An 11,934-nucleotide genomic window follows, 5' to 3' on the forward strand; every position below is an offset into this window, starting at 1 on the left:
CCCCGGTTGCGGCCGCCGCACGACAACCGCACCATGGTGGAGATTATCGCCGACCACCCGGCCGAGCTCGTCCGCACCGACAGCCCCAACTTCCTGTGCTCCGTGCTGCCCTCGCACTGGCGCTGCAACAAGACGCTGCCCGTGGCCTTCAAGGTAAGAGGCTACGGCCGTCCCCCGCCCCCGGCCCTTCGCCGCGGGACCTGCTCGCCGGTGTCTCCACACCCGCCAGGGCTGGATCCCGGACGACCTCCAAGGCCTCCGGTCTTGGCGGCTCTGACCGAAGACACCCCGGCTAACCCTATCCGTTTGGTTCCCCCGGCATGTTCGGGGCGCAGTCATCCCGCGCAGATCCCACTTCCCTCTCCCACCTGTGCCGCAGCCACCCAGACTTTAGCCCTTGTCCTCTTTACCTGAGCATCACCCCTCAGGCCTCCTGAACTCTGCTCTAACCCACTGCCCTGAGCCGCCTCCTGTCTGTTTAGGAACCCCCAGGTGCCCACTCTGCGCCGTCACCCCGACTTGCCCCACCCCGCCCCCTTCCCGGGGGGCGAGGATTCCGGCAGTCTCCCTCCGTACTCCAGCACCCCTTCCCGGGCTACCCGGCCGACCTCGCACCGCGGGCTGCCGGCGCCGCCCCTCCCCGGAGTATCGTGCGATCCCACCCCCATCCCATCCCTCCAATCCCAGCCGAACGCCCCTCCGTTGGTCTTGGAGGCCTCTCTGACCCGCTTGAGCCCCTGCGGCCCCGGTCCCTCCCGGGCTCGGGGGCCGATATTCGCGGGGCCTGCGCCGAGAGTTAGCGCCCGTGGTGGGGCGCGGGTTGCAGGCGACAGCGCGTGGGCTCCAGTACCGGTATCTAGGAAAGTCCTGGGCAAACCGGGGGACTCGAGGAGCGGAGGGATTACAAGACCCAGGCTTTTGCTCCGTTCGCTGACCCGCGCCAGTTCTCTTTACTGGCGAGGAAGGCGGGGCTGCCGCACGCCCGAGGCGGGGGAGCTCGCTGTCCTGGGCGCTGGACCCTCGAGTGCTAGGAGGCGCGGGCCGGGGGAGGGGGCGGGGGCTCGGGCCGCCTCTTCCCGCCGGGGCCGAGCTCCCCTCCTTGCCTCGCCTGGGAGGGTCGAGAAAAACCTGTGAAACATCTTCAGTTCGCCCGACTTGAAAACTGAGATGACATTTTGGGAATTTGCTTTATTATTATTATTTTTAGACTACTTAAATGCCAACGGTCATCTCGCTCCTCCTCCTGCTTCTCAAAGATAGTGGGTGGCTCCTGGCCGTGGTGTGGGCGCAGATGGAGTGACCCCGGGGGCCTGAGAGCGGTTGTTGCGCGCCCTGCGCCCCGCGGCCTCCTCAGCCAGTCCCGGCCGTTAGGTTGAGGTCGGGTGTCAGTGGCGGAGTCGCAGGCAGCAGCTCGGCAGGTTGATATGGGCTCCGCAGTCTCTCGCAGTAGCCCAAAGGGTCTCCATACTGCCGTCCCGATTTCCCTGGGCAGCTCTCGCCAGGGGGAGACGCGGAGCCCCCTGGGCCAGGCGTACACTGGGTTGAAGGGGAAATGGGTTACCGGGCTGTCCACACTCACAAGACTAGACGCCAGCGTTGGAGAGGGCGGTTAGACAGACAGGGAAAAGAGCACTCAAAAGGAAGACGCCTCTGCCCCTCTCGCCTGGGAGCTTGAGGAGGTGGGCGTGGGTCCCCAGTGTTCTGGGGTCTGTAGAGAACAGGCTAAGCAGGGCTTTGGGGGAGGGGGGAAAAAAGGAATCGTGCCAGTTCCTCCATTGTGGACCCTGGGGCCAAACTCCCACGGGCCACTAACAGTTCTGAGTTGTTAATCACACATCCTTCACCCCCCTCCCGCCCGCCCCACGCACCCATTGAGATTCCGTGTGTGGGTGGGGTGGAAAGTAAGAGGAGCCCAGGTCAATTAGAGCTGGTTATCTCGCTAGTCCTTACATCAGAACAGAAATCAGACTGAATTGTTATGGAAAGGGGATGTTGCATTCTGGGGCAAGTTTCATTTTGCAGTTGGCTCAAGAAATTTTTTTTTTTTTTTTTTATAACCGTCACATTTCTCCTTTTATAAACCACTCATTTTGTAGGTCTGATGTTTTCTTCCTTAAAATATGAAAAGCTCAGAATGTTCAAATTTACGTATAAGAGGTATCTTTTGCAATCTTCATTGTTCAAGGGCCCAGAAATTTCTAAATTAGCCTTATATGAGGGTGGAAATTTGTTTTCCCCAAAACAAAACACCTGGATAAAAACAAAGAATGCAAATATAGATATTTTGTTTGTGCAGTGCCACAAGTATGCAGTGCCACAAGTCAGGTTAGGTAGGTCATAAGGATTTTTTAACATTTTTAAAGATATCATTTAGATGTTTGATGCTCTCTATACTGTTTTTCCTACTAAATACGTTTAAAGTCTAACTGTCTTGAAATATTCTCTTACACATATGATTCTGAGTTAATATTGAACAAGAGTATTTTGGATGGAAAGGATTTTTTTTGGCATAAGGATAGAATGCAGTTTAGTTTGAGCTATTATGTTCTCAGATATTTTGGTTATTATCTTCAAGTTTTCTGATTACCAACCTGTTAAAATTATTTTGAAAATAAATTGCTTTCATTACTATTAATCATACTTATTGTTAATTACACAAAGTACATTTTTTTGTTATTTTACTTTGAAGCCGTAAATAAAACATAGAGAACAAGTAGCCATATTAAGCAGAGTATTTTAATTCACATTAATTAATCTAAAACTTGAATCTCCTCTGTCACCGCATCTGTGTTTACAGGAATTCAAATAGTGGGTAAAAACTGGGCTCCACTCAAAATAGAAGTTCTGTCTCAGTGCTGAAAAAAAATTATATAGATATTTGGGTCATCAAGATTTTGACAGTTTTTACCTGAATGTTGAAAAACAACCTCTCTGCCTTACTTTCCGGTTAATAGCCTGAGAGCAGTAGACTTTCTGCACTCTTACAACATAATCAAATACATCTGTAATGAAGAAATAATATAAAGAAGTCTCAGTTTTGAAAGTGGTGACAGCAATTTGGCTGTCTTATTTAGAGCTACGTATAAAATAAATTTTAGTGCTGTTGAGTAGATAGCAGATAGGTAAATACATTTTAAAATGCACACAAATACGAAATACGGAACTTAAATGTTGAGAAGTCTGGTATTCAAGTCAATACGGTAACTATTTATTGAACCCATATTTTATGTCTGTGATGTTAAGCTCAGAGCTATAGAGATCAGAAATGAATTCATTAGACTGTGTGTTTTGATGCGTTAATTTAAGATAGTGCTTCAAAATGATATTGACAGTGTACTGTATTAAGGCATAAGTATATATTAATGTTCATCTGGTCTTGTTTTGGGATTGTATAAAATACTTAATTCATTTATACTGACTTGACTTCCATTACACTGATGAAAAAATGCAAAAACAACAAGTATACTTTTAAATATGTAAAGTTGTTTATTAGCATTGTATTTTTAACAAAAGTCTGCAGTCTAGAAATATTCAGTTCCCCCAGGTGTCAAGGAAATGGTAATAAATATTTTTAACATTTCTTTCAGGTGTATCTTACTGAAAGCTTAAAATAGTTAAGATATACTATTAGAGGATCCCAGACCCTTTCTGTCGTAGATAATTCTAGTGACAAAAGAGCAGTTTGCAAATTCAGCTCATTGGTTGATGGTCAGGTAGAAATACTGGAGAGAACATGTTAAACCAGCATCCAGTAGCACCCTTTTAGTTAGGGGTCTGTCAGCATTTCTACTCTAAAGCCTGGTGTTCAGGGTTCCTAATTCAGTTGCTTTAAATAACTTCAAGCTGAAACACTATGCAGAAATTTTAAGTCCAGATGTATGTTTTAAAACTAACAGTAGTGCAAGCCTATTGTGCTGTTTTAAGTTAGAGAACACTGAACTGTGTATGTACCAGTATCATATGTTTTTCTGGCAATGTTAAAGAAAGAAAACCCATTTTTAGGTATATGACCTATGTTGCTAATTCTGTATCTTCAATATGGATATCTTTTAGTATTTGTCAAAAGGAGGGTTTCAAAATGATTGAGCAATTTCTATTTGAAAATAATTTTTTTCATCAAAAAGTATGAAACGAAATACTTGACACTAATGAGTTGTATTTTTCTTACATATTTAATGATCAGATTTTATGTTTGTGTCTTTTAATCTAATTATACCTAAAAATGGGCAAACAGGTTATTATTAAGCTTGTTAAAACCTTATTAAACCTAATATGAATTGTTACGTGAAATTATGTAAACTGTAATAGATTTCAAGTTGTATAAAGACAAATTTTTGTGTTATGCCTTTAAATGCAGTAAAAATTATTTGAGGTTAAAAATTTTAAGATCCAGTAGGGTAATCTGAACAAATAATTTTAGATGGGAAATAAATATTGAAAACATTTTTAGAAAATACATATTTGAAAACAGTTATAGTAGATATCTTTCATTATTTTTCCCCTTGGCATTGCTGTTTGTGTCCTTTCAAAATTCTAGAATATCTCTTGTGAGATGATCTAAATCAGCTTCATAACTGAAATAAATTACCATCAAAATTTATTTCCTTGACATATTTTAAAAAATAATAAAATGATACATTATCTTGTATTTACTTTTTTTCTATCGTTCTATTGGATTTTCCTAAATTTTGGGTTAAATTCTAAAAACTTACTCTAATATTTGTTGGAAATTTTTGGTACAACTTACCGATTTAAAGTTATTTTAAAATAATTATTATAGAATAAAAATTGTGCTTTTTGCAATTACTGTCTCACCTTTCTTTTTAATATAAAGAAAGATTTGATCAGATTTTTATCTTGAAAAATAATTACATTTCAATTGTACCAGAAGTACAATGTGCCAAATGACACTGGCCTGCAAGAGTAATTGATTAGTTAAGATTAGTGCTCTATCCATGGAAATGTCATAGGCAATTTTAACTTCCATATTCTAAGACCACAAAAACAATTTTAGGGTCTGAGTTAATTCTCCATTGCTTCTCTTTTAGAGTAATTCACAGTTACAGTCATAAGGGGTCTAATACAAAATTTAATAGCGTTTCTAGAGTTAAATATCCTTTTAGTTTATTTTGTACAAACTACATATCATGTGATCTAAATGCTGGTTATAGTGAGGTGTGCTGAATAAAGGAACTTCTTTCTGTACTCTGAGGTGTCAGGACAGAAAATTACTTTCCCCTTCCCTGTGACGTGTCTTGAATTTGTAGATTTAATATTTTAAAAACACCTAGAAATTTAATCGTTAAGGTTTCATCACAAATTATTCTATGTAGAGCAGTACTTTTATATTGAATAGGATGGAAGCATATTTTAATTCATGCTTATACCTAACTAGTTAAACAGTGATTTTTCTGACTGCCCTCTACCCTGAAAAATGTTTTTCCATTGCTTGGGTTTGGTGCAGATGAAATGTGTAAAAATTTCTTGATTCTTTTGGTTTACTTTTAGATAAACACAGTTGAGAATCTCTAAGGAAAACTTTTTAGCTTCAGAGATTTACTATTTTTAAAAACCCCCAAACATATAATTACACTTTTGATTGATAGAAAATCAAATACAGTACACCCCTATCCCCTTTTTATTTTCCTCAGAAAAACATTGGGCAATCTGATTTGGTAGAGTGAATAGTAGAAGAAAACAATATACTTAGCCATTAAAATAGAGTCCAGCCATAACAGGGGAGGCTGTCACTACATGGTGTTAGCATTTTTTTTGTTTTTCACAGGCCACGTTCTAAGCCTCATAGAAGACTCATACAGCTTGTGATTGTCTATTTGTTTTGTTATTAAATGTAGTACGTAAAACATACCAATATTTAATATGATCATTATTATGCTGCTTAAACAAAGTAAAATGAATTTATGTATTTTACTCTTAGGGAATCTTTTCTTTCATATTTTCCCATATTGAACCAATTTTCCCTTTTTTCTAACTAAAAAAAGCCCATTATGTTAAAAATATGCAGTAAAATAATAATGTCCCAGAGCTCTTGAAAACTTTTATAATGGGGCAGATTTCTTTATTTTTTTCTGAAATTTAGCCAGACTAGAGTGAAACCCAGCAGTCATCCTGGATCTCTCAACACCCTCAAAGAACATCTCAGGACATGATGGGAAGAATTACATATTAAATTGAAACCTTTAGGGATGTTTATAAGTAAAAGTCTATGTTTAGCACACATCAGACTTTGAACAGAACAAACACTATGTTAACTTCCTCGTCTTACAAAAAGTCTGTCGTTATGGTCACACTCTTTATTTATATAGTATATTCTAAATTTTACAGACTTCCTAAAAAAAATTTCTAACGTATAGGTTGGAAAACTGTGGTTCCTGGAGATGAAGTTACTTGTGTGAGATTGTAGCTGAGGTGGGGAAAAAAGTGGCCCTCTTAAATTTTAGCGCATTTATTCTCCTTTAAAGAGTGCAAATTTTCTTCTGTCTTTATTAATGTGCTTATTGGTTACATATTTAGTTTGACATAGAAAGCCACACAGCAGGTGTTAAAACACAATATGCTGAGTGTACAAAATGTCAAAGATTCAGATGAATACTGGCAAATGTAGTTATTTCAGCATTTCCAAATGTTCACATTTTTAGCATTATGAAGTTGAAATACTGAAAAGCACATTGTTTTCATCAGGAGTACCCATAATCCATTGCCATCGAGTAGAATTCTGGCTCATATCGAGCCTACAGGACAGAGTAGAACTGCTTCACAGGGTTTCCAAGGAGCGCCTGGTGGATTAAAATGGCTGACCTTTTGGTTAGCAGCTGAACTCTTAACCACTGTGCCACCAGGGTTTCCATAGAACGGCCCTGTAGGCTGTAAATCATTATGGAAGCAGACTGCCACACCTTTCTCCCCCTCTGGGTTCAAACAGCCTGACCTTCAGGTTAGCAGCCGAGCTCTTGACCACTGCACCACCAGAGCTCCTTATCAGGAATATATCAGCACCTATATTCAGTACCCGTTTGAGCTAGTAGTTCAAATATGCAGGATTGTTGGACTCTTGGGAGGAAGTCTTGTTCTCAAGAGTTTACCATTGACCTAGGAGACTTCTCAGATTGAATAGCGTAATTATACTGCAGGTAAAAGATAGTTGGCATAATTCCCTCTCTGATGGAAAAAGTTATCAGAAAAGTAGTTTGGAGCAAGGGCACATTGCTGCTAGTGAGGGATGCTGATTCAACCTTAACTAGTTTTCTCTCTTAGAGTTTTAACTGGTAGCCCCAGACTGCTGGCTGTGGGAAGTGGTGCTCTTTATGGAACTCTTTCATTTATTTATTAAAAAAAATACATTTATCAAGCACTGTGGGCTAGGCACTGTTTGGGGAGCTGGGGCATATAGTGGTGAACAAGACAGAGGAAGGCCCTTTCCTCTTGGAGTTTCTAATCTAATCTGAACTCCTAGGAGCAAGTCCCTCAGCCCTGGGCTAGTATATCAAAACGAGTATATAGATCATTAATATGTATACATTTGAAATGAGGATGCTGTGGAAAGTGGGTGCTAGATTAATTTAAGGAACGCTTTATGATATTGAACTGAATAACAAAGTGTTAGAGTAAGTAATCGGACACAGAAGCGGCTTCCGAGAAAAGTAAGGGTCAAAAAAAATATTGACATGTTTCTTGTTAGGTTGGTTGTTCTCTTGGGTAGAACAGAGGCTGTAGTAGATGGGTGTTGGGGTAGGGTTTATGGATGAGGGAATTTCAGACCCAAAGTATAAAGTTGTTGTGTGTTGTTGATTTGATTCTCACTCATAGTGACCAGATATGACAGAGCAGAACTGCCCTATAGGGTTTCGTAATAAACGTGCAGATCGCCAGGTCTTTTCTTCTGTGAAGCTGCTGGTGGGTTCCAACCGCAGACCTTTCAGTTAGCAGCCGAGCGCTTAACCATTGCATCACCAGGGCACCTTAAAGTATAGTTATGGTGTTTGTTTTTTATCACACTAAGAAATTTGCTTTAATGAGAGTATGTGTAAAGTTTATTGGGAGCATGGGATTAAATGCTTAGGTCGGTTTTTGGAAATGTTGTCAGAGGAGGCAGTAGTGCTAGAGAGGAAAGAAAGATGAGTGGGATGTTTGCCACATGTCGCTGTTATTGTCCCAGAGTAGTGGGCTACTCTAGCTGGAGCTGTTGCTTAGCTATCATGAGGGCATCTGGGAGCTGAATAAGGAAGAGATGGAAATAATCTGAATATATGATCTGGAAAAGAGTTGAGAGAAGGGGTTGTTACCAAGGATCTTGGTAATGGACTAAGAATAGTATGCTTTCTATATGGCAGTGAAGGATCTGCACCAATATTCCCTTACCAGGCTCCCTGTTGATCAGAGCATGCAGCTGCAAGTTAGCTGACCCAGGTTACAAGTATAGTGCCTAGTCCCTGGCGGAACAGGAGAAAAGTGGGGTGCAGAACTCAAATTCTAGTAAAAAGACCAGACTTAATGGTTTGACTGAGACTGGAGGGACCCCAGAAGACATGGTCCCCGGACTCACTGTTGGCCCAGAGCTGAAACTGTTCCTGAGGCCAGCTCTTAAGACAAAGATTAGACTAGACTATGGGACATAAAGTGATACTCGTGAGGAGTGTGCTTCTTAGCTTAAGTAGATACATGAGACTAAATGGGCAGCTCCTGTCCGGAGGCGAGATGAGAAGGAAGAGAGGGTCAGGAGCTTGATGAATGGACATGGGAAATCCGGGGTGCAAAGGAGGAGTGTGCTATCACAGTATGGGGAGAGCAACTAGGGTCACATAGCAATGTGTGTATAAATTTTTGTATGAGAAACTGACATGAATTGTAAACTTTCATTTAAAGCATAATTTAAAACAATTTTTAAAAAAATGTCTCCAGAAAAAAAAAAAAAGTGTGATTCCCTAGCCTTGGAATAGTGAAAAATGCTTATTACTCTCAAAGAATAATTAATCTGGATGTTTACTTGACTGAGTTAATCTGCCTAAGCCTAACTGTTGATGATTAAGGAGGCAAAGGTGTCATTTCAAAATGGTAGATGGAACAGACAGAATAGAAGTGTAGACTTTCTGTCTATACCACTCGTTGATCATTTTCAGCCTGGTATATACTTTATCCTGCGCCTAGACTTTTAACGTTCTTGATGGCTTTGGGTATCCCACTTGACCCACTGCAAAGTGGGCATTCAGTAAATATTTGTAGTGTGATTACAGCTGAATATCTAGCTGAAAGTAAGGAGATCGAATATAGTCCTGGATACCACTGTGTCTGGGACTCCATGTTGTCAGGAGCTCCAGAGTTCCCCTACAAGTCTTCTCCCGCAGAGCTGACCAGACTTTCTATTCTTTAGCCTGTGATGTGGATGAGACCACACCTCAGGGATCTCCAGGCTGCAGACAGGCAATGCCTTAATATGTATGATGCAATCTGCAGCTTTCCTTCTGTGGCCTAATTCCTATGGACAACTGAACATGGGGATTTAATAAAAATGTACATATATTCTGTGAAGAATCCAACAACAAATGAAGGGAACTTTTGCCTGCCTTTGAAATGGGTGTACTCTGAAACATTGGTCTGTTTGAAGTGGTATCATAGCCCATAAGTAGATGATTCATTTCTGTCTGCCATTACTGGACTGGAGCACTGAGTCCTGATAACACACATCATTTAGAATGAGAATATATTCTCAGTTTTTAAGCTTTTCTGATGTGCCATTATTGCTGCTGTGTTTCCTGTTTTATGTAGGTGGTAGCCCTTGGAGAGGTACCAGATGGGACTGTGGTTACTGTCATGGCGGGTAACGATGAAAATTATTCTGCTGAGCTCCGAAATGCCTCTGCTGTCATGAAAAACCAAGTAGCAAGGTTCAACGATCTGAGATTTGTGGGCCGGAGTGGACGAGGTAGGTCTCTGGTTTTTAATATTGACGATGGAATAAACACATTAGGATCCTCTGATGAAATGTAGATTAGCTTATATACAAAGCAGCACCTTCTTTTACTGGATAGAATTACTGAAGGTTTTATTTAAATATATCCAGATGAAAGTTGAGTGTTTTTATGAGTCACTTAAGCCTTTTTCATTTGCTTTATGATATTGAACATTCAAACAGGGTTTTCAGAAGAGCTAGTTCCTAATTTCACTGGGTGTGAACGTATGAGGTAGAGAAGAAGAGCACTTCTGAGTTACGTGTTGTGGAATAACAGTAAATTGCCTGGCAAAGGGAAGATAGATATGGATGCATTGGACCAGTTTCCAGTTTGCTCTAAGTTGTTGCAAGAACAGCTGGCATAATGCTCGTCACTTATCACATATATTACCTCTATAGGATTTAGTTTACTCTCATAATAAGAATCTAATAAAATATTATTTTTTTATGCAAAATTTGTTATTTGAATAAGTGAATAATATATTACTTATGTCAGAATGATTATACAGAGTTGCCTAGGCAGATGAATGATAGGACTCTTGAATATTTCTGCACGATTTAAGGTTTCCACCATCTGAGTCCATATTCGTATATTAGGAATCCTTAAAAGAATCATAAAATAGAAAATATTCCCTTTTAGGGTTTTCACAGATGCTTCATCAGTGGGGTTAATGTTTTTTAAAAAGTCTCTAAGGAAACCAATATTTCAATTTTTATTTACATATTCTACAGAGGGACTTTTAATAGTCATGCACCTATCAGAAGTATTATATTCATTTATTTATTGAATCTATTATTTCCATTTTAAGTAGTTCTATAAGAAGAGAAACTAGAGCACTGTAGCATGAGGTGAAATACAATTATAAAGCCCTGTAGAATCACTACAATGTAGGTTTGAATTAGGACACGAGAAGCACTCGTTTTTAAAATAGGTCCAGTAATTGCTCTTTAGTTTGGATCAGATGTCAAATTATTACCATTGTAAAAACCTGATAAGGGAAATTCAAGCAAGGCTGTTTCCGATGAGTAGTTTTAGTTTACTTTCTAGGAACAGGGCCAAGAAGTTGTACTTTTTAACTTTAAAAAAAATGATGTGTGCTGATGAGGTGCTGTCACTGAAAGGTTGTTTGAAATAAAATGAGGCTCAGAGCCTCTGGTAGAATGAAAATTAGGGAGTTATCTCTGAATCAGATTTACTTTACTTTCATTAAAAGAAAAAAACACACATCCTATCTTACTATTGACTAATTAGGTTTTAAATATAGTGTGTGTGTATTCATTCTTATTTCTTTTTCTCAGTTATTGGTGGAGGTCCACAGTACAGTTAAAGGTCTCCCCTTTCTAGTAAGAATAAAAAAGAACATTTGAACATGATGATTTACCTGTTGCTCTGAATTCCATCTATCTTCTTACCTAATATTTTATTTTTGACTGGAGTAATGAATGTTAGTATTTAAAGGATTGGGCACTATATTTTACTTTACAAATTCTAGTTAGTGTTTTAATTTATCTTGATTTTGTATTATATAGATGCTGCATAAGTTTTCTCTGATCGATTTGAGTAGAAACTATGGCAAAGTGATAGTGTACTTTGTAAACCCCTCAACATATTTATTTAAGAAACTTCAAAGGGAAACAAAGGGTGTGCACTGTTTTACTATATTGGCTTTCTGAGTTTTGGCTGGTTTCCCAAATAGCAATTTTTATATTTAAAAAAAAAAAAGACAGACTTAACTGCTTGCAGACTTTTCACGCATGGAAGATGAAGAAAGCTTCTTTTGATGAAGTGTAATTATGTCCAAACAGAGCTGACCCCCTCCCCCTATATTTCTTATGATCTTAACTGAAGAAAGTAGGATTTTTCCTTTGAAGCAGCCGGGACTTGGTGGAGGATCTGAAATGCTACAGTCTGCTGCCAGAGGCAGGATAGAGAAATGGGTCCAGACTTGTCTTCAAGACTTAGATGG

At 40.0% G+C, this 11,934-nt stretch overlaps 1 protein-coding gene across 2 annotated transcripts in view; it reads left to right on the forward strand.

The window, feature by feature from the left end:
- Nucleotides 1-11,934, forward strand: part of RUNX2 (RUNX family transcription factor 2) — a 137,388-nt gene that overhangs the window by 321 nt on the left and 125,133 nt on the right. Inside the window, exons 2-3 of one of the 2 annotated variants that reach the window (XM_023734244.1) lie at nucleotides 1-153; nucleotides 9,784-9,940. The exon at nucleotides 1-153 is cut by the window's left edge and continues 10 nt beyond it. In XM_023734244.1, the coding sequence (XP_023590012.1) occupies nucleotides 1-153; nucleotides 9,784-9,940 (310 nt within the window). The remainder of the gene's footprint in view (nucleotides 154-9,783; nucleotides 9,941-11,934) is intronic. The other variant, XM_023734245.1, reaches the window with a different exon arrangement.

Source organism: Trichechus manatus, unplaced genomic scaffold (assembly GCF_000243295.1).
Source record: "Trichechus manatus latirostris isolate Lorelei unplaced genomic scaffold, TriManLat1.0 scaffold00065, whole genome shotgun sequence".
Taxonomy (NCBI): domain Eukaryota; kingdom Metazoa; phylum Chordata; class Mammalia; order Sirenia; family Trichechidae; genus Trichechus; species Trichechus manatus.